The sequence below is a fragment of the Neophocaena asiaeorientalis genome, unplaced genomic scaffold (genome assembly GCF_003031525.2).
Source record: "Neophocaena asiaeorientalis asiaeorientalis breed wild unplaced genomic scaffold, Neophocaena_asiaeorientalis_V1.1 scaffold99, whole genome shotgun sequence".
In the NCBI taxonomy this organism is placed as follows: domain Eukaryota; kingdom Metazoa; phylum Chordata; class Mammalia; order Artiodactyla; family Phocoenidae; genus Neophocaena; species Neophocaena asiaeorientalis.
The window spans coordinates 2,846,000-2,869,959 of NW_020173022.1; the positions used below are offsets into that span (position 1 = coordinate 2,846,000).

At 33.0% G+C, this 23,960-nt stretch overlaps 1 protein-coding gene and 1 non-coding gene across 2 annotated transcripts in view; one reads left to right on the forward strand and one right to left on the reverse strand.

The window, feature by feature from the left end:
* The window catches only part of KIFAP3 (kinesin associated protein 3), a 152,450-nt gene that overhangs the window by 17,461 nt on the left and 111,029 nt on the right, over nucleotides 1-23,960 (reverse strand). Inside the window, exons 18-19 of the mRNA XM_024742440.1 lie at nucleotides 18,963-19,152; nucleotides 13,039-13,138 (exon numbers count right to left, since the gene is read on the reverse strand). Of these exons, the coding sequence (XP_024598208.1) occupies nucleotides 13,039-13,138; nucleotides 18,963-19,152 (290 nt within the window). The remainder of the gene's footprint in view (nucleotides 1-13,038; nucleotides 13,139-18,962; nucleotides 19,153-23,960) is intronic.
* TRNAG-UCC (transfer RNA glycine (anticodon UCC)) lies at nucleotides 20,994-21,066 on the forward strand. The gene has a single exon. It is a non-coding gene; the product is annotated as a tRNA-Gly (tRNA).

Sequence of the window (23,960 nt, forward strand, 5' to 3'; positions counted from 1 at the left end):
TCTTATTCTGTGTTTCAATGTATTTTCAGTTACTCCTTCTATGATAGTTGTCTAAATCAATGCATGGGTATTATGCACTGTCGATTTATCCCAACATTTTGATTTTTATGAAAATAGAAATAATTTATTTTGTGAAAACAGACAGCTATAAGATAGTAGTAACTGGCTTCAATGGTGAGAAAATAGAAGCTGATTTCTTTCTTTCATGTATTTTAGCATATTTCATATTTATGTAGATTAATATGATCTATATCAACATATATTAATAAAATATATTTATCAATGGCTATCATCTAAAATGGCATTCTAAAAGTGAATTTCTTGACAGAGGTAAGTTTAGTTGCCAACCACAAAATAAGACGGTAGTAAAGATAAAAGGTATAAGTGAAAAATAAATTTAACAACGTATATTAACTGAATCAAATAGTTAATGCTTCAACTGAGAGGTTTCATTGCAGTAAAAAATGAGATTTTATTGTATTTCAGTCTGAAGATGCATATATTTAATAATGTATAAAATTCAGCTTGCTTAAATGTGATTTTGAATTTCCATTGATTTATTCAACAGATATTTATAATATTTCCAATATTTGTAAGGACCCATTTGGTAAGATGGTTCAGTGGATACTTATAATGATGTTCTTTTTACTTTAAGAATAGCTCTTACAATGTAGAGATCAAGTTTTTTGAAATCCTTTAAGTTCCTTTAAATACTATGAAATCTTCTCTGAAGTTGAAAGTGAAAAGTAATGTTCTGACTTATTAAATAAACTCATTAAGTACAAATTTATGTTGAAACAACATACAACATAATCAAAGAAACAACAAACCAGCTTACTTTATTTGAGCGGAAAGAGAGGTCGGGTCTTTCAAGAGCACGAAAGCAGACCCAATTTGAGCATTAATGGCAGTGCACGTGCATGTGCAACCACTCCCGTACCCTGCCTCCCCAACACACGCACACCTTTCTCCTCTCAGCTTATTAGCATTCTAAATCTTTCTCCCAGGCTTGGCCTTGCAACCACTTACTTGATAAAATAGGTCACTTAAAAAGGAAGAAAGCCCAATAAAATGAATTACAAAGACAACAAGTTTAAACTGATTGCCCTGTTTTCATACATTGTAGCTGAAATCTGCAAATATGCAGTTGGCTGTGCTTTGGCATTTAACAGCAAGTGATCAGCAAGGAGGAGGAAATTTTATTCTCATTAATGGTTGCAGATTTACTGCAGTGAAAAAGGGCTATGTAACCCGAGATGTGACAGTACAGAAAGATCAAAGCCTTGGATTGGAAACTAAATAAACCCTCTGGCTACTTCCTGCAAGGAAAATTCACTTTGGCAATGTAAAACAGAGCCCAGTTAAAAACTACTCTCAGTTTTATGAGCTGTCATAGCAGCTCAAATGGTTTGGACTGGCAGAGTTTAGAACATTATATTTCCTTGTTTTTGTCTTAGATACTTCTGTAAGCAGTTTTAAAGACTTTTTTTTTTTTTCAACACAACAACAAAAAAAAGAAAAAAACTCTTTTCTTTTGGTTGAAACTGAGGAGGTAACCACTAAACTTATTAAAACAGGCAGGTCTTCATTTGCACATTCCTTTCTCATTTACTACAGTTTAATATTTTGCTCTTAGATTTATTTGGCAATATATATTTACCTTAATAATTCATTTGTAATCTGTACAATTCCTATTCAAAATAAGTGCAAATCAGTTTACAGAGCCCATATGGCTCATATCTGAGGGGTGAGCTATTTGTAATAGCACATCTGGTAGGACTATGGGCAATATGGAGAAAACGGGAATAAATTAATATTACATTTAAAAACCCATAGGCTTTAGGTTTCGTCTGTTTTTTAAAAATATTTAAGAAAAAACATGTTTAACATTTCTAATATATGTTTAATATTTCTAATATAGGGACTTTTAAACAATTATTCATAAATACTTAAATCACATTGTTATATCAATCAAAACACAGATGGGCTAGAATCAATCAACCCTGTCCCTGAGTTTAGGAGTAAGCTCAGTATCATTGAATCCAGACTTAAGGGAAATAAAAGATGACGTGCTCTGTTTTCCTCTCTCTTTTATTTTTTTGGAGGGGGTGGTGGTGCTTATCAACCAAATTGCTTATAATTTTAAATTTCTCATTAGACTACGAATAAGCAAGACTTTGTAATGGTAATCTGGGACTTCCCTGGTGGTCCAGTGGTTAAGTATGTCTTCCAATGCAGGGGACTCAGGTTCGATCCCTGGTCGGGAACTAAGATCCCACATGCCGCGGGGCAACTAAGCCCACGCACCACAACTACTGAGCCTGCACTCCACAACTACAGTGCCACATGTCACAACTACAGAGCCCATGCGCTCTGGAGCCTGTGTGCCACAACTAGAGAAAAGCCCGTGCACCGCAACAAAAGATGCCATGACAAAAGATCCTGCAAGGAAAGATCCTGCGTTCCACAACTAAGACCCGATACAGCCATAAATAAATAAATAAATAAACAAACAAACAAATAATATTGTAATGGTAATCCACATCCTATTCCTTTTAAAAAAAACCCATAATTTTTTTGAAAATAAGAGCATTTCATAGGTCAAATATGTCATAAAAGCAGTCACCTTTGCTTAAGGACTTTCTACTTTCTTTTTAAATTTATAACTAATTTTTATATATCTGTACAGCCAACAAAAATGCTATTAATATGTATAAAAATGTATGAACTTTAACATTGGATAATCACTCTTAAATGGTGGTGATATAATGAACTTCCTAGTCATGAATGGACTAACTCCCATTCATTTCTTCTAGTACAAAGCTATACCATAACTGATGTGTTAACATTTTTACAGGATCTAGTCATATTCAGATTACTTTTTTCATTTATAGACTCAATTATGCTGAATTTCTTCTCCTAAATGAAAGTCCTAATAAAGTGACAATAAATTTGGTTTCCTTTGGGAGCATCTTTGGATTTTACATATAGCTAACATGCATACCTCCAAAAACTTAGCTCAGATCACCAGATTGAAAATTAACACGAATTTGATGAGAGCAGCCTGTCACCAACTTCTTCTCTTGTTTCTAAATTTCCAAAGGAAAGTAAATCGCTTAAAATACTTTTTCAAGTCAGTATAATTTCTCTAGGATAAAACATCTTCCCAGGTTTACAGGATTCTTAGCCTTGATTTTTGGCTTGTATTTCTATATTTCAGTAAAGTTTACAATTTGCTAATGCTGATGTGTGATAATCTAATAGAATCTGGCCTTAAAAGTTATAGGCCCAATTTACTAATAAAACCTAATTCAATTTTCCTTGGGAAATGCAAATTATTAGTGTCCAAGCAGTGGAACCGAATTTCCTTGCCCTTTTACGGCTAGAAAGAAGTTTTCTCTATTAAAAAGTCTAAACAAATAAGTCAACTAAGACTAATATATGGAGATTCATTTATAGGCATAAAATAATAGCATCATGTATATAAACATTGATTAATTAGCTAAATAAATGATTTGCATCAGACATAAACCCTTCTAGACTGAGATTATCCCACTCATCCTCATTTTTTATACAACTGGATTAATCTGTAGTGAACTTAATGAACTACTTAAAAGAATTTAATGGTAGTGAACTAATTAGTTACTTAATGTGTTAATAAATTTTTAGCAACTTGTTCTCCAAGCAATCTAAATACCAATTTGCAGTAAGCCATATACAGCGTATTAAAGCAAAATAAGTAAACAATATATTGTATCACGCAAAAAAACCTACATATCTTACTCTGAAGTTTGATAACACTTACTCTAAAACTTTCTAAAGCACAGTTCACTATTAAGACTAATATATCTGCTTGCCTTTTGGAGGCAGTAATGGTGTAATACTAAGAATGCTGGCTCTTACCAAGCTTAAAGGCTTCACTATTTATTACCTAACTGGTTTTGAGCTAGTCCCTTAAAAATCTGTGAGTCTTAATTTCTACATTTGTTAAAATAGGGCCAATACTACTTTTTGCCCTATATACCTCACACACTGTTGATGGTCAAGTGAGACATATGATGATATGTGTTAGCTACATGCGAGCTATTAGTCCTGGTATAATAAGATTTAGGCCAAAAAACATTTAATTCTTTAAAACTTTTAGAAGGCTCCTAAGACATTCCATCTTCTGAAAAAAAAAAAAAAGAAAACTAGCAGAATTGTTATGAGAGTATTTAGAGAGAAAAAAAATGTAATGTGATTTAATGTAAGGATTGTGTTACAGCAAGTCTCATAGTATAAAAAACCATTTATTTGCATTGGTTTGATTTTCTCATCAGAACTGTGTTACACAGCTATTGCCACTCTTGTTCTCCTGTTTTCACCATCCCACAGATTTAACAACTTCATTACCTTAGATGGGATTTTACCTGTCATATAGTATTATTTCTTATGGATGGTTTTATTCATTTCAAGACATTTATACCATGCATTTTTGATTGGTTAATACTAATGAAGGTGGGAAGAACTTAAGATTATTTCTATTGGTTATACCTAGCTGTAGCAATTATTACTGAGTGTGAAATACATGTTTATACATACTAAAAACAATGTCATTTGGACAACTAAATACAATTATAATAAACATTTGCACAGATCTGGATATTTTTAGATCAAATCATATACCCTGAAAGAGAGTAACTTTTAAAAGTAAACAGGATATTGTCTTGTTACCCAACACCATGGTTTCTATAGAGGTTCTGCTGTATATGTTTTAATCATGATTTAACAAAATTCCATTTAAAGTGAGAAGCAACTCTTGCAAATATCCCAACTTAGATACAGCTAAGAACAAGTATTAGGGAACTTCACAAATGTGCACATGAAAAACAAAGAGTAAATAAAATGTGTGACAGTGCCTGAACAAAGCATTCAGCAAGGTTTTTTTTTTTAAATATTATGCACTGTTAATAATAATGTTTTAATACATGCAAAAAATATAAATGGAATGACCAAGTGTTTCAAACATACTGTCAGCTTTCATTACTAGAATTACAGATGTGGCAGTGGTGTACTCAATTTTATGCTGTCAAAACATCATAGGCGGATAATAGTTTTATTCAAAATTTTTCTCAATAAGAAAAAAGCAAATTAAAAGGTCTCTGGGGTCAATTCTTTAAAAAGATGAATTTTATATAAAGTAAATGTCTATTGCTAAATATCTATTTTTACCTATTTTGACTTTCATATTTACTTAAATCAGAACACTAATCTAATATGTGGACAAAATCATGTGGCACAAAAGTAGGTACTAAAAATAACATTTATTCCCCAATTAGGTAAGTGTATCTCACGATACTCAATGTATCTATTTTCTTGATAGAAAGAAATCACACAATCATTTATCCAGTCTTTATCTCTGATTATTTCATGAGGATAAATTCTTAGAAATGAAGTTACAGAATTAAGGAAGTATACAATTTTAGGCTTCTGTTCTCTGTTACCAAATATATTTCACAAAGGTTTTGTCCATTTAAGTCCCACAAGAAGTGTGTCAGAGCGCCTCTTTGCTCCCATGTGTGGGTATTAGCATTAGAAAATCTTTGGCAACTGATAGGTGAAAACGGAATCTGGCTGCTTTATTTTATATTCACCATGTCTGGAAAAATTACTAACTAAAGTCAGGAGTTTTTTTTTAAAGACTTCATGAAGCATGTTCTCCTCTGAGAAAAAGTTATAAAGAAATTAGGAACAAAAAAGCTACACACTAAATAAAGCAGTGTTTTTTTTGATGATTATCTTTAAAAGATTTAATAAGTATTTTATAATTCATTTAGTTCTTACAATGCTGCTGAACAAATGGTTGGTCTCCAATATCTATCAAAGGGAAATGTTTCTATGAGGTTCTTTTCACTTTCTTTTGATCCTTCCACATAATTTCAACATTACTGCCACAGTAATGAAGGTCACTAAAACTTAAACTATTAGAACAAATGGAAGAGTTTGGTTTATCAATTAAAATTGATATAGGACTTATCAAATAAGGGATTTTATAGGCATATTTAATTTTATCTCAATATATAAGAATTTCTCAATTGCCAAATTAAGGGTTGTAATATAGACAATAATTTGATTTATCTTTTGAATAACTGCTTTGAAATAATACCCTAATATATAGTTCTAGGAATAATAAAAAAGGTCAGTAAATACTACACAATGCCTTTTAGACACGCAATATTTAATTTTAAGGTTGCTTTTCTCAAGTGAAATAACTGAGTTAACTAAATGCCTGAGTTTAATGAAGGTGGCCTCTAGCAAAGAAATAAGTCTAATTTCTACAGGTAGAGTCCCTGTCTTAGGAAAAATTACACATTTAAAATTTTGGATAAAAGATTATTTCTCATATATTAAGAAAATAATGTGTTAGTTCTGGTCAGTAAAATTTTAAAAAGTGCAACTAATGTTTCAACCGTGATTTAATGTTTTAAAGAAAATATATTAGAGAGAACAGAATAAAAGGTGTATATGTGAAATATATAATACATATAATGAACAGAAAAGTTAATCACCAAGTACTGTAAGAAAGAAAAAAAAGAGGCAGGCATATACACAGAAAATGAAAGTGTAAGATTCAGATGGCTCAATAATGCACACATCTAGTTCATCTCTGACTCTAGTGAAATGGTCAGTAGATGACATCACTGTGCCAACCACAGAGAAGATCTTCAGGCCCTCTGAAAAATATTTTTCAAAGCCCCAAGGAAACCTAAGCAGTCTCTGAAATTTTTTTCCAGTTTATGAAAATTGGATTCTTATAAAAGAAAAATGGACCATTTTTACTGCAACAAAAACTGATTTGTAAAAGCTGGAAGCAGTTTAAAAATACTCAACATGAGGTTCTTGTTAGTCTTGAAAAGTAAGAGTTATAATAAAAAAAACTGTCCAAAAATATGGTACGGATACATTGTATATAAGGGGAAAAAAGGCTAGTCTTACTCCTATTATTTTTAATTAGCTTCAATAGCAAGTTCCACTTTACTTTCTAACGCCAGTTCAGGTTTTAGGAGGGGAAGATTTACATCTGACCCTCTGGCAATGTCAACTCTATAGCTAATGCCTTGGAGCCCTAATACACTTTGCATTACCTCAAAATGTTGGGAAATTCTGGTGCCAAGAGGTTCAAACTGATAGTGACACATGTCTAAAACCCAGGATTCGCTGTCCAACTGCCAGTATGCATTTTATCAAACATCCAGTCTCCCTCGTAGAATAGGATGGATGAGTTTAACAGTTTTCACTGTCTCCAATTAAACTGCCCTGCTATATTACAAAAATGCAGACCTTCAGATTAAGAAGGACCCCCCCGACTTGGATTTTAAGAAATATACAATTTGAACTGTTTAAACAATACTCTAAATTTGACTCAGTTATCCCATTTTAACAGACTTGTCCCATTACTAAACATGGTTATTTTAGGAAGAAATTGAAGAATTTTTCTGTGAACAATTAAAAAAAAACAAACTCTTACACAAATTTGTTCTCTACCTTGCAGAAACTTGGGATCATCTACTTTACCTGAACCCACTGAAACTGACATGTTAAAATCCACAAAGACTGAAAAGTCACGATTACTGGTTGAATAGCATGCCACTTGGCACTGGTATGCAGTTTCATGTTCTCAAATCATTAGAAACAATGGTAATTATAAAAATTCACATTTTATACATTTTTAAAATATTATTACTATTCCAATTAACTTGACACTGCTTGTTAATCAAAGACATATGATGAAGAACAGGGAAAGAATTTCTAAGTCATCTGGACAATTTTCCTGATTTAAAGAAAAAAAAACTACCATACGACCCAGCAATCCCACTACTGGGTATATACCCTGAGCAAACCATAATTCAAAAAGAGTCATGTACCAATATGTTCATTGCAGCTCTATTTACAATAGCCAGGACATGGAAGCAACCTAAGTGTCCATCAACAGATGATTGGATAAAGAAGATGTGGCACATATATACAATGGAATATTACTCAGCTATAAAAAGAAACAAAATTGAGTTATTTGTAGTGAGGTGGATGGACCTAGAGTCTGTCATACAGAGTGAAGTAAGTCAGAAAGAGAAAAACAAATTCCATATGCTAACACATATATATGGAATATAAGAAAAAAAAAATGGTCGTGAAGAACCTAGGGGTAAGATGGGAATAAAGACACAGACCTACTAGAGAATGGACTTGAGGATATGGGGAGGGGAAAGGGTAAGCTGTGACAAAGTGAGAGAGTGGCATGGACATATATACACTACCAAATGTAAAATAGATAGCTAGTGGGAAGCAGCCGCATAGCACAGGGAGATCAGCTCGGTGCTTTGTGACCACACAGAGGGGTGGGATAGGGAGGGTGGAAGGGAGGGAGACGCAAGAGAGAAGAGATATGGGAACATATGTATATGTATAACTGATTAACTTTGTTATAAAGCAGAAACTAACACACCATTGTAAAGCAATTATGCTCCAATAAAGATGTTAAAAAAAAACACCTCAAAATAGATAACATTTCCTGTTTTTAAAATCAGCTTTTTCAATATTCAAAATTCAATCAAGGCATTATTCTTTCATAATTAACCCAAAATTCTTCATGTTGTTCAGTAAGTCTGCTTATTCTTATCTTCACAGTAAAGATGAAGAATAAGAGTTCAACACCTTCTGTCTACATTTTTCAAAAATATTCCCATTTTGCTTAAAATCAATTAAAATGAAATATTTCAAAAGCATCATTTTAAGTCAATGTTATTTGGTCTAATAGGTTTTAAATTTACCTATTGGATATCAGAAGCCTAAAGGTAGCCATTAGTTTAAAATTTCACATCTGGGACATTATGCATCAAAATTATCATGCCAAAATATGTGAATAATTATGGAACAATTTAAAATACTTAAATCTTTGTAGAATTAAAAAAAATAAGCCAGAGTTAAGGTCCATGGTTTGTTGCTATCAAAGAAGAACAAAGAAATCCTATTAGAAGACAATCCTAACAACAAAAATGATTCATAAAAGAAAGAGTAAATGATTCTAGAGAAGGTCAATAAAAAATGTAGCAAAGAACAACTATGAATTTTTGGTTATACTGTAAGCTTTCTCTGTATATCTGCTGATAAAATTTAAAGTCCCTTTTTATTTGATCTGTTACTCAGAAAAAAACAGAGGAAATTCATAGTAAATTATTTCTTCTGGAAATACAAAGAGAGAATGATACAGTTACATGATTTAAGGCCTGAAAAATTACAAAAGACAAGAGATGAAAGACTTAGCTTTCTCAAGGGAAGTTCTTTTGAAAGGGCAAACAATTCTCAATTCAAAATGATTATAATAAATAAGTATATCACTCTTTTGATTTGAAAAAATATATAGTCTACATGAAGTTTTATTAACTAATCCTTTAAACCAACATAGCTGTGATGTGTTTTTTATGATGTGAAAAAAGCTACTTATATATTTTTATTCTTGAAAAGGAACTAAAGGCACAAAAGTAAGAGAACTTTCCCAGTCTTTTAAAAAACAACTTGTTAACAGAACTGAGGAATAAAATCCTGAAATCTTTGGACACAGTACATAACTTAGTCTTTGAGTATAGCCATCTCTCTAAACATCTTTACTGTTTTATAAAATGACCATTTTTGAAAACCAGAAATGAAAGATTTTGCTGAGTTGAGCTCAAGTCCATTCCTTTGGATATTCAATTTTAATGAAAATGTTCAGGTTCTTTAAAAATCACATAACTATAGAAAAAAATCATGTCTTTCTCAAATAAGTAACGCGTGGCTAGTATCACACAAAACAATGTTTTGTTCATAGTGAAACATAAATGGCAGAAAAATTAATCTTTTAAATGCTATCAGCAAAAATTTTCAATATAAACATTGGGATTATATAACGAAATAACTTCTTCCCTTTCTAATTATGTTTCAGAAAACATTTGTACAGTGAATTGTCACATGATGGAGTATAATAGTTATAATAATTAAAGAGAATCTCTATTTAAATAATTATAGCTAACACAGACAGAGACATCAGAAGTAATCAAAAGCCATATGCTTCTGGTATTTAACCATGTTTAATTTTTTTTTTTCCTAAGGCAAGTCATTTCTCATCATGACAATCCAGTACACCAATGAAACTATTTCTAAAGTGTTATTATTTATTTAAAGTTCACTAAAGACTACTGAACTACATATAAGGTTATTGCATTTCATAAAATACCCCTGTATTTTTCCACTATGCTTTTAAATTTTGTCACGACCAACAGTGGGTTGTGAAATCAATATAGTGGGCTGCAATCTGAATTTTAAAAATAAAATTGAAAAGACTAAAACAGAATATATCATTGTGCATTACAGATAGTAAGAGTAATTACTGTTTTAAGAATTTTTTGTTTTATATATACGTGTGTGTATATATATAACACATATGGATATATATGTATATATATAAATATGTATGTGTGCACTGGGTTGCAATATGAAAGGTATCTTTTAATATGGGTTGTGGCAAAACAAAACAAAAAAGCACTTAAAAGTCACTATAATATGCTATGTTTCCTTCAAAATTAGGTACTGTGTTATACTGGAAAGACCATAAGATATATAGACCTAAGTTCAAATTTTTTTCTCTATCATCCTACATGTGTGAGTTGGTTACTTAAATTAGAGCCTTGATTTTTTCCTTTTTTTTTTTTTTTTTTTTTTTTTTTTGCGGTACGCGGGCCTCTCACTGTTGTGGCCTCTCCCATTGCAGAGCACAGGCTCCGGACGCGCAGGCTCAGCGGCCATGGCTCATGGGGCCAGCTGCTCTGCGGCATTTGGGATCTTCCCGGACCGGGGCACGAACCCGTGTCCCCTGCATCGGCAGGCGGACCCTCAACCACTGCGCCACCAGGGAAGCCCTGATTTTTTCATTTTTAAAATGTCTATGAAAATAGACATTATAATAATCTTGCTAAGTAGGTTAAAATAAACATAATATTTGCAAAATAAATTATACATAATTGATAATGGTTGCAATAATTATTACTATTGAATTGAAATGGCTTACTACAAGCGATGATTCAAGAGTTGTAACACATTGGTCACAACTGTATTCTTAAACACATCCTCCAAACATAAATATTTATGTTAATAAAATTATAATTTTAGAAGAGAAAATTAAATCAATAATCTAAAGAAAAAACTAGTCTTAAGGGCAAAAAGACTACATCTATTCATTGGACCATTTTAATGTGAAATTTCAATAGTCATCCTAAATTAAAATATTACACCTCTAGCAATGATATGAAGGGAAAACTATTATTTACACTTTCTGGCAAGACTTAAAAAATCTATGAGACCAGTAATGAAGCAGGATATCTATTGAGGGAAACTTTACTATAATTGTACAACAATGCTGGCATGTTAGGTTTTTTTCCTTAAATATTTTATTTGAATGCCATGCAGGGAGGAAAAGTCTTTAATTTAATCAAAGCATCAACTTTTTTTTTTTTTGCGGTACGTGGGCCTCTCACTGTTGTGGCCTCTCCCGTTGCGGAGCACAGGCTCATGGCCGCAGGCTCAGCGGCCATTGCTCACGGGCTCAGCGGCCATGGCTCATGGGCCCAGCCGCTCTGCGGCATGTGGGATCTTCCCGGACCGGGGCACGAACCCGTGTCCCCTGCATCAGCAGGTGGACTCTCAACCACTGCGCCACCAGGGAAGCCCAAAGCATCAACTTTTTAAAACGGTGATGTCTGAATAATTGTTAAAATACATGTATTGTAACAATAAATGCTGAAGAGGGTGTAGAGAAAAGGGAACCCTCCTGCACTGTTGATGGGAATGTAAATTGATACAGCCACTATGGAGAACAGTATGGAAGTTCCTTAGAAAACTAAAAATAGAAGTACCATATGACCCAGCAATCCCACTACTGGCATATACCCTGAGAAAACCATAATTCAAAAAGAGTCATGTACCACAATGTTCATTGCAGCACTATTTACAATAGCCAGGACATGGAAGCAACCTAAGTGTCCATTGACAGATGCATGCATAAAGAAGATGTGGCACATATATACAATGGAATATTACTCAGCCATAGAAAGAAATGAAATTGAGTTATTTGCAGTGAGGTGGATGGACCTAGAGTCTGTCGTACAGAGTGAAGTAAATCAGAAAGAGAAAAACAAATACTGTATGCTAAGACATATATATGGAATCTAAAAAAAGAAGAAAAAAAAAAAGGTTCTCAAGAACCTAGGGGCAGGACAGGAATAAAGATGCAGACCTACTACAGAATGGACTTGAGGACACGGGAAGGGGGAAGGGTAAGCTGGGACGAACTGAGAGAGTGGCATGGACATATGTACCCTACCAAATGTAGACTAAATAGCTAGTGGGAAGCAGCTGCATAGCACAGGGAGATCAGCTCGGTGCTTTGTGACCACCTAGAGGGGTGGGATAGGGAGGGTGACGCAAGAGGGAGGAGATATGGGGATATATGTATATGTATAGCTGATTCACTTTGTTATAAAGCAGAAACTAACACACCATTGTAAAGCAATTATACTCCAATAAAGATGTTAAAAAAAAAAAGAACAAAGTTAAAAAAAATACATGTATTGTGTTCTTATTTTATATTTTATTGGCTTTGGAAAACACAAAACAATCTGGGTCATTAATTTGGCAAAAGTACTGTATTTCAATAGACAGCCTGTATTTTCCAAAACGAGGAAGCATATATATATACACACACACACACACACTATATATATACACACACACACATACACACACACACACACATTTTTTTTTAGAACTGTGATCTTCATTTTTTTACATACAAAATGTGACTTCATAAGTTAATTTAAAATCAAATGAGTATGTTCTTGAAAATATTCAGGATTCTTTTTTTTTTTTTACTCTTTGATGGAAAAAGAAAAATGGGAAGTGAAGAAAATTTTAGCTTTTCAAAAACAAGGGGAACAGCATATATTAGATTTTTCTTGGAAGACTGTTTACCTGCCAGGAAATGAATGCTGCCCAGCTACATCTCCATTTTGAAGGTGATAATCATTGAAGAAATCTGGACTCATGGCTCCTTCAGAGGCAACTAATCCATCTAGGATGAAAGAAAATAGTAACTAGTGAAACATCTTTGCAGGGAATAAAAAGGAAACTGTTCTATCAAGTAACACAATAGAAAATAACCTGTATATTTAATCCAGAAGAAAAATGTTAGCATGATATTCAATTCTCTCTGGGAGTATGAACAGAAGACCATACATACTTAAGTGTTCTTTTACAATGATTGGACATTTATTGAGCATCTACTATGTGGTAGTACTATTTTATTAGAGAGATGAATAAGAAAATCTCTGCCTTCAAGGGGCTTCTAGTCTTGTGGAGAAGACAACAAAAGTTAAGGGATGAGGTAGGATAGGGAGGGACAATAACCTTCCAGGCTAAGAAACAGAATGAGTAAGGAAATAGAAGAGACATTAAATAGCATGGTTTCGGTAAAGACCAACACTCTAGTATGTCCAACATTTTATACCCGGACAGCTTCATTTGTGTAGTATGATTAGGGAATTATACATTTCAAATAAGTGAATTTTTATATAAGCAATGCTTGACACTTTAAGTGTCAAACCTTAAAACAAACACACAAACTTGGGTTAGAAATCCTTGAAAATACATTTTATATTTCCTGTGATTTTAAAAAGTATACTGAATATAATTTTAAAACTTCTTGATAACTCAATCTTCATTATAAACATCAATTATTATGTAGTAACGCCCTAGGTTATTAGATATATTTGACTACCTACGCTATGTGGCTACACTACTATGCTTTTTGAGTACTTTTTCTTTGCTTATAAAGTGCTCCTTTTCCTAAATCTAAGTCTTTATTATTACTTCTTGCTGATTTTAGAGTGATACTACTTTCTCATTCGCTCCAATCTAAGAATCCAGATGACCTATTTTTGATAGAATTATGAGTAAGTTAAGAATAAGAAGAATCTGAGGAAAAAGGATCTAAGTGATGGCCTCAGGGCTGTCTTATGCATAGAACAAATATATTTTAGTATATGGCTTTTGTAATTACTATTTGAAAAGCTCTGAAGCCTTTTAAAGTTTCCTTTTCTGAAAGTATTCTGGGTTGGTAAGTGACCTCTAGGTCACCTGTTGGCTAGGTGGTATCCACAACATAGTTTATAAATTTGGCACACAGTAAGCAAATTATTCAGTCACCAGACAATCATTTTACACCTACCACATGCAATAATACTTTGCTAGGTCCTGTGGAAAAACTTAGAATACATAATTTCTGTTTTCAGGAATTTCAGGTTAAGTGAAATACAAATAGACACTTAAGATGCAATTAAATAATACATTTCATTAATAAATGATACACAACAGGAAGGGATAGACCTACTAAATGAATGCTGGAGGCTGAAAAAGCTACAGAAGGATTACTGTGTTCTGTAGAGGTTAGAAAATCCTACTTGGGAAGGGAGGGAGGCAGAGGTGTAACTGATTTGAGTATTGATAGCTGGGAATTAAATGATAAAATCTGTTTAGGAATAAGGGTATTAAAAATCGAATAGATGGTAAAAATTAATAGAGTTGGGAAATGAATAGGTAAAAATAATTGGTATTTCCATAAGACTCCTGTACTACTCATTTGTTACATATATCCATTTGTTACATACCATATACTAAACACTTGCATTATTATTTAATTGTTGAATTGTTAATAATACCTCTGGTATTTACCTTATTACTTTAGTAAATTTAAAATACTTAAGAGGTAGCTAAAAAGTATGTAATATTTAGTCCAGTTTCTGTGTCCTCTAAAAGTTAAAAATTCTATAAACCAAAAGTCCAGCTAAACACAAAAAAAGTTACAAAAAATGAAATTATGGGAATGCCAAGACACCATAGATTGAGAGTTAAGCGGCTAAAAAAATTAATTTTCTATGGATCTAAGACTGTAAAAGTTTGGCTAAAATTAACAAGGTGAAGACCACAAAAATCAACAAGTTTCTCTGTTAAATTAAAACCAAATAATTTAGGATCAGGAGTTAAGAAATCTGCCAATTTTAGAGGAACAAAGCTAAGTAATGCCAAAATAAAATATATACCACACTTTGAAAATGAATACAAAGATATTCAGCATGCCAGCAGCATAAAAGATTCTAACACTCAGAAATATAACACTCATATAAATACAACCAAATAAAAATACCTGAATTATACATTAAAAGTTAATATTACATGAAACACGATCTAGTGAAGTGAATCAGATGAGGAAGAACTTAAATGAAAAACTTGTCAAATTCTCAACATCTTCATTTTGATTCAAAGCTCTCATTGTCTTCAAAGGGAAAAATGAGTAAGAAGGATAAATGGAATACAGGGAACTACAAACGGGGATCTCATCAAATAGAGATGAAACTAAAAAAAATTTGAATTTAAAGATTCAGCCAGAAATTTTATAAACCCAGAATAAAACTAGTTTAAGAAATTTTATAAACCTAGAATACAGTAAGTTTAGTAATACAATAAGCCTGATATTATATGAATAAAGAGTAAATTTATACTTCTGAACTTAATTTTTAATAATCCTAAGGCCCTGCAATTCATTCGGTAAAGTACAGCTTCTACACTGCCCTTTAATGACTTGACAAAATTTAGGTAACTCTGTAATATGAGCAATCATTCTTCACTATAATGAAGTATAGAAGTTAAATTATATCTTAAATCATCAACTCAAGCACTTCAACTTCTTTGGAATTATCTGTTTCTCAGCATTCTGTAACCAAAATTAATTTTTATGTATTTTTGGTTGTAATCACGTATTCAGATAAATCTAGGAGTGTCCTTCTTAAGCTCCTACTCTAACCTTACTGTTTCAAAGATAGCAACAAGGAATCAAAGAATTTCATGTAACATTTAAATGCCCAGAGAACAAATAGAAGACAGAGAGGATATACACCAGAGCACTCTGTAAATTGTAGAGCATTATATACATTTAGGTTATTAAATTACATGAAACCTTTTAGACCATAGTTATATAACACACCTTCTTGAGGTGCTCTAAGTAATGATGATAAATGTGGTTATGAGTAAAATGGGGTATGTATTGGAACAAGAATGAAATCAAAGCAAATTTACTGCCAGCATAGATAATTTATCAACTTTCTGATTTCTGAAACTCAGTTAAAAAAACTGGCTTATACATATTGAATAAATAAAAGTAAAAAAATACAAAAACTCAGTATCTTCTTATATATTGTTACTGAAGTAAACTTTATTTCTAAAAGTCAAATGAAAATGTAGTATTAGGCTCTTTGGTGAACTAGCTAAAAGTGAAATTATGACCGTGTGGGAGGAAACAGATATAAAGAGTGAATAAAATGAGAAAAAGAAATGAATAAAATAGATTAATCATAACTTATTTGGCTACACCTGATAAGATACATCACATAAACACATAGGTAAATGAAAATTGTGGTTTTATAATGATCCTGAGACAGAAATAAACCATTTTAAGTTTCATATACTGTAATATAGTTACATAATAAATGCTAAGAATAAGATTCATCGCAATGAATGAAGAACAACAGAAAAAAAGTAGCAAATAATTTAGAAATGTGTAGTAGCAATACAGCTTTATAAATTATAATATACTTCCTCTGTGGGTAAAAAAGTACTAAAGCAAACAGCATCATTTTCATGATAGAAAAGGAAATTAGTCAGTAACTGCAATCACAATTATTTTAGACTAAGAAAAAAAAATAATGTAGCTATAAGGAGATGTATAAGTAGATTCCTATTTCAGATAACAGAATGAGGGTCCTTTTTTAAAATAATAGCAAGAAAGAAACAGATACATTTTGACATGTCTAACAGTTGGAAAGCATAGAGGGCAATACTAATGACCAGGAAGTAGCAAATGCTAGTTCATTTTTAAATAAAAGATAAGACCAGGGTATCACTGGCCATTTAGCTTAAACTCTGTGGTTGAAAAACTCTACAGTTGCTTTTATCAGAAGCAGCCTAAAGTTTCATGGAGAGCCAGAGACTTAAGTAAGATAGCTAAAGCATCCCAACAAATCTGCAGTGTTACAAATTTATCTGATGTTTCTGAAGATACAACTGCACACAGTAAAAGACAAGAGACTAGCATTGTCGAGATTTCCATGACACATATCAAAAACACCACAGAGACTCACTTGATGAACTGTTCATGAAAAATAAAGTAGGTAAAATAATAAACTAAAAAAGTACAGGTGGCTTGATATGAGAATTATATCTTTAAACTCACAGCAATGTAATCTCTGCTGTCAAGTGTGTACCATATCATCAGGCTATAGGTATAAAAAAACAACCATGAGGCTATCTAAAGGTAACATTTCACCCCTGGAATGCTTAAATTTATTTATTTTTCCATCAGCTGTGGCTGTTTCTAAATTTAGATATATAAAAATGTGTACAATTCAGATTTCTCACAAAAGCATAGGTTGTACATTTTAATTGTATCTCACAGAAAAATGTTATGATTTTCATTTTAAGGGGTCAAGTTAAATGAATTAATTTTGGATAAGTGGTATAATTTTTTAGAAATCTGTTCTGAAATTCTAATTGTATTAAAACAACAAAGTTAAATACTGAGGTGGTTACATGTTTTACTCATTTTTGGAAACTGCTCATTGATTCACACTGAAAAGTAGCTATCTATCAATTTTCAAAGCAAGAAACCTGATTCCAAGAAATTCTGATTTCTATTATCAAAAAATTCACATCATATATATTTTACATCATTTTACTTCATGAATATCTGACTAGGTAAGGAACAGCTGCTTGCCATTACTGAATTAAGAAATTCTGGTTGGTTGAAATTAATCATCTACTCCATCTGGTTTGAAACTCAAAGCAGTATTTCATAACTACTGTAAAGTTCAGTTAGGAAGAAATCTATTTAATTTTCAAAGTAAAGTACCAATTTTCCAGGATTCAAGTATCTATATCAAATATAAAAATAATGCAGCCTTATGGGCAATATGCACAGAATACAATTATGAAAATATATGAATGAATACATAGTAGGAAAAAAAGGTGAGCCATTAATTCAGATACAATTACTTTAAATGCTTTTTATTTGCAACCTGCTACAGATCTTAGTTAGAAATCCTTTCTTTTGTCTCTTCAACTAAATGACTTCAATGAAGTAATTAATACTGGTAACAGTGCAACACATTAAAAGGGAGAATATGCAAAAACTTACTGTTCTTAGTACCAAAATCCCTGGAAAAAGGCAGGATGGCAGAATCAACAAGGGTATGTAAGATCTATGTAAAAATTAAATTTTGCCTTGAAAATACTAGCAAGAGTTTAGAATGAAAAAACTATTGCTATAAAGTGTCTAAACCTTCCCAACCAGAGAACCAAACAGGGGTTACTAGTTCGAAACTAAAGCAAAACCATGGCAAAATGAGACTGTTAAAATGAAACACACTGGAAAAGAAAACATAAATTAGTAAATTATACATTTAAATAAATGCAGAATAGAGAAAAATATCACATTTTCAAACAGAAGTCAGCAATCTTGAAGATGTCATTTTAAGTTACACATTCTAGAAAATAATAAACTAAGAGCAATTAATTTTCCTGGTCACAGCCTTTTTAATGGGGATCACATCAAACACAGCCCTTTTAATGGGGATCACATCAAAGACTAACTTGGAAAAAAATAATGGTGAGTTAATAGGTTTGCTTGGTGTGTATACTGATGTTATGTCTAAAATCATTAGCAGAAGGCCATTTATATACTAAAAGAAGTGCTTACAAAGCTTGGGAATGAGCAAGGTTGGCAGACAAAAATCCCTATTTATATCACACACAGAGACTACTTATTTTTGCTTTGGTTATCATTTTACCTGAGCCGTAGAAAAGGTCAGGTCTCTCGAGAATGTCTCCTTCATGGATGTATGGCTCAATTCGATCATCACCATACAAGTACTGCTCACTCTCATCCATCTGACGACTCTCTACCATCTCCAGCCACTGAGAGTTATGCCAGCGAAACTTTTCACTCTGAATTTTCTTAGCCCATTCTTCATCATATTCCTATTGCAAACAAAGTCAATTATTTTTATGTAAGCTTATGAAGGCACTTCCTTGGCACTCAGATAGCAGTACATTTAGCTTATAAGAAGAGAATTTTGGGGCTTTTGTTTGGGTCAGAGAAAACATTAAAAGTACCTGTTCAGAATTACTGTACACGATAATCAATAAAAATCAATTTATTACATATATTAAGACATCTCTGTTTGGATTATCAATCGCCATTGGCAATGGCAAAAACTGGAAAAATTCAAATTTCACAAATTCTTTATCTAAGTATTACTAGAATTTAGGTAAGCAACCAGACTTCAGCTTCCAAAGAGTTTTGTGGCTATAATTACTGTGGCGCTAATGACAGGTGGTTGAGCATTAAAATTACATCTTTCGCTGTATCTCTTTGTTTAGATAACATTTTTCAGTAGGAAAAAAAAAAAGCACTATTAAAGAATTTCTCCTAAAAACTGAAATGGTTTACTACAAAAAACAAATAGCAGAATTTAATTCAATTTTGTTTCAACCACAAAATAATAATGTCTTAGTCATAATTATTTCTTTAAACATCTCCTGCTTTAACCATGAACTCTTGAGGAGCAAGACTGTGGCTTATTCATTGTATCTGTAGCATCTATTGACAGAGAACTTCATTGGTGCGTGTTTTTGAAGGGCAAGTAGGCAAATTATTACAAAAGTTACAGCTAAACCTATCTAGCTCCACAGGTGGTGGTTACTTCTGACAAGTGTATTCACTTAATTAATGGACAGTACCACTGATGACTTAGATGGAAAAAATGGCTTCAGGTATTTCTTGTCATCCTAATCACCGGGTTCTTAGTTTTAAATTCCTCTGTCTTTTCTTTAACACTTTTGTTTATAAGTTGGAAAGGTGCCAGTTGGAAAGGTGCCAGGCAATACTACTGTCCTCCAATAGTTAGGATCATCACGATAACTAAGAGGTGGACCAAATATATATTTTAGGTAAATGCTGAGCAATTTTCATACAAAGCCAAGTAAGGCTGAAGTCAAAAACTGTCATCACAGAATAAATTTCTGGGATGTAAGAATACATATGAAATTTTATAATAAAGGTATTTATTATTATCAAAATTTTTCTTGTTAAATTTTAAGTTTCACATTATCAATATATCTCTTAGCAGTGTCAGCTGTTAGACTATGTGTTCTATACTGTACAACTCTGAAACTATATAGATGTTACTTTTCAACTTAGGTTGGTGGAAGTAGAAGATATTTTTTGGCTATGGTACTGCTAATGGCAATTTTGTCACCAAATTATTAACCGTTCTTTCTTTCTAGTGGTTATCTATTAAAATTCCTATTAGTTGTCAGTTTATTTCCTAATTATTTAAAATTAAATTGTATAAAAGAGTTATCATAAATATTATTGCATTTTACTTAAAATAATAAACATTAATTCAACTGTTATAATCACAGTATTTAATAGAATATGCCTTATAATACTAGGTATCCTATTAGATCTACATTAAATACTGGAACTAATTTGAGTGGTATTGTTTCTTTCATGAATAGCAGTTTGTTTCACTGGGCAAGAGGTATAAAACTAACTTTTCATTTTGGTAGAAAAATTTTAAATTTGATTATCTGAATGAAGAAGTATCCAAGGAAGATGATAGACATATGATTTGAAAGTTTTATTATAATTTAAGTTCAAGTATGTGGATTCCTAGTGTAAGAACAGAAGTTGAAATCATCAAGCACCCAAAGCATGTAAAATATGGGGTTTGCTATTCCACTAAGGCTAAAACTTGCTTCTTGTGAATATCTGTGAAACGTTACAGGGGTACATATAATTTAAAAAAGTAAATCCTTCCCCGGTGGTCCAGTGGTTAAGACTCTGCACTTCCAATGCAGGGGGCGCAGGTTCGATCCCTGGTCAGGGAACAAAGGTGCCACATGCTGCATGGTGTGGCCAAAAAAATAAAATAAAAAAGTAAAGCCTTCAACTGCATATCCATAAAAATGTATTTGGCCTAGTAAGTAATGCTCTGCACAAAGAAGAAAATTCACGCTTATTCTATGAGTTATCATCTCTACCCTTGTAAGATTTTACTATTCTAGTTTAATAATAAAAATACATCTAATAAATGTAGAAATGTGTAAAAAATGAGCTGTTTTCATCACAAACAACAGCCTTTCTAACTTAAGCCTTATTACCCTTTAAACTTATTGCAATGTTCTTATTAATGAACCTACACACACAAGTCTGAGTTTTTTTGTTTAAAGACTATCTACACTATATTTGACAGAAGTCCAAACACACAAACCAAAAACATCCATGAGACTCCATGGCTAGCTTGTGACACTAAAGCTTGACTTCTTAGTGTCTTCGGAAAGCTGATTTTCCAATGCGGTGAGTTAGCATCAGATTTAATAAGACTACCCTTATGCTGATCTGAATTCCTTTAAAGCTTTTGCCTTCCTTTTATTATGATTATTTTTTAATATCAGTTTATGACTGAGCAAACCCACAGAACCAGGGCATCTCTTAACATAAGGCCAAAAAGTACAGTAACAATGATATAGATTGTACTATTTTCTTTATTAAAGATAATTTTATTCTTATTTTAAGTATTTTTGTACAATAAAACAACAGGCTTACTTTTCTATGACTAACATAATGAGTAACATGTACATTATTGTTTACTGGATAACAACTATGGTTGTCTTCTCAGCTCTTCAGAAAAAAAACAAAAACAAGTTTCTCCCTCAGTAAATATGAAACAGAATATGTTATTCTATACCAAGCTGAGTAATCATTTAGGATATAGAAAATTATGTTCTGCAGAAGATCCAACAATGATTACAGAATCCTACTACAATGAATCCACTGCAATGACATGTGGAGTTTTCACAAAAGATGGCCTTGAGACTTATTAAATACAGCGAGCTTTTTGTTATAGATCATAGGAAAGAAAATGGCAAAAAACCCTGACCAAACAGTATCAAGGCCTTAAAGTCTCAAGCAGTTATGACTTTTTGAAAACATTTGGAGTTTTATGATTATAAAACTATTTCCATTATGAAACTATTTCCTGACTGAAAGTTGAAAATTATAGAAAAAATACCCTAATATCTTTACCTTAGATAGAACCACAATAAATACCGGTATATACTAGTTTTCAGTGACTTTCTTAATTCTAATATTAACAGCTAACTTTGGAGGATGTTTTAAAATATGCATTTTTAAATTTAGAGGCTAAGTATAAAACATTATTAAGATATTATACTTGTGCCATAAAGGTTTGTTCTAGTTTGTGATAATGCAGCTTCAGGTATTCGAATATTTACCAAATGTAGCATCTTGGAATGAAGCATGTTATGAGGAACGCAATATTTGTTTAAATATTTTCATTTCTTTTTCCTTAATAGCAAATTGTTTAGAATCAAAAAAGATAGTACAGTTTTGCTATATGATGCTGTATTTTTCATCTTTATGTTTCTGAAACACTGATTTTTATGTTCCATATTTCTTGAAAATTAAATATTTTAGCTTATGGATGTTGAAGATCTATTTATCAACCATAGTGAATTAATAGGTTAGGACAGTGGTCCCAAGAATTTTAGATTTTAGAAAGGTTCAAAAGTAAATCTGTGGGACTTGGGACTTCCCTGGTGGTGCAGTGGTTAAGAATCCACCTGCCAGGGCTTCCCTGGTGGCGCAGTGGTTGAGAGTCCGCCTGCTGATGCAGGGAACACGGGTTTGTGCCCCGGTCCAGGAGGATCCCGCATGCTGTGGAGCGGCTGGGCCCGTGAGCCGTGGCCGCTGGGACTGTGTGTCCGGAGCCTGTGCTCCTCAGCGGGAGAGGCCACAGCAGTGAGAGGCCCGCGTAGCGCAAAAGAAAAAAAAAATAAATAAATAATCCACCTGCCAACGCAGGGGACATGGGTTCGAACCCTGGTCCAGGAAGATCCCACATGCCGTGGAGCAGCTAAGCCCGTGTGCCACAACTACTGAGCCTGTGCTCTAGAGCCCACAAGCCACAACTACTGAGCCCGAGTGCCACAACTGCTGAAGCCCGCATGCCTAGAGTCCGTGCTCCGCAACAAGAGAAGCCACTGCAATGAGAAGCCTGCACACCTTAACAAAGAGTAGCCCCTGCTCGCCGCAACCAGAGAAAGCCAGCGTGTAGCAACGAAGACCCAACGCAGCCAAAAATAAATAAATACATACATAAATGAATATATTTATGTATGTATTTATTTATTATTTTTTGCGGTACATGGGCCTCTCACTGTTGTGGCCTCTCCCGTTGTGGAGCACAGGCTCCGGACACGCAGGCTCAGCGGCCATGGCTCACGGGCCCAGGCGCTCCTCGGCATGTGGGATCTTCCCGGACCGGGGCACAAACGCATGTCCCCTGCATCGGCAGGCGGACTCTCAACCACCGCGTCACCAGGGAAGCCCATAAATTAATTTTTTAAAAAAAGTAAATCTGTGGGACTGATATTAAATGTAAATCAAGTTCCACCTACGATTATTGTTTTATAAAAGAAAGGCCATTTTAAGACTAAAAATGTGAGAAAGACGATCTCAAAATAAAGATATACCTTCCCAACACTAAAACACTTTAACTTTACATTTACGACTCCTCCCAGTTCTGGTCTCTCTCTTCTCTTTCCTCTCTGACTTTCACACACACACACACACACACACACACACACACACACACACACACTTTTTTCTTTTCCCTCTCTTTTCCATTTTAGTGAAAACCAGTGAAAGCTTTATCATACCCCAGTGGACCAGCATATTCTGGAATCCCTAGTCTCAGCTA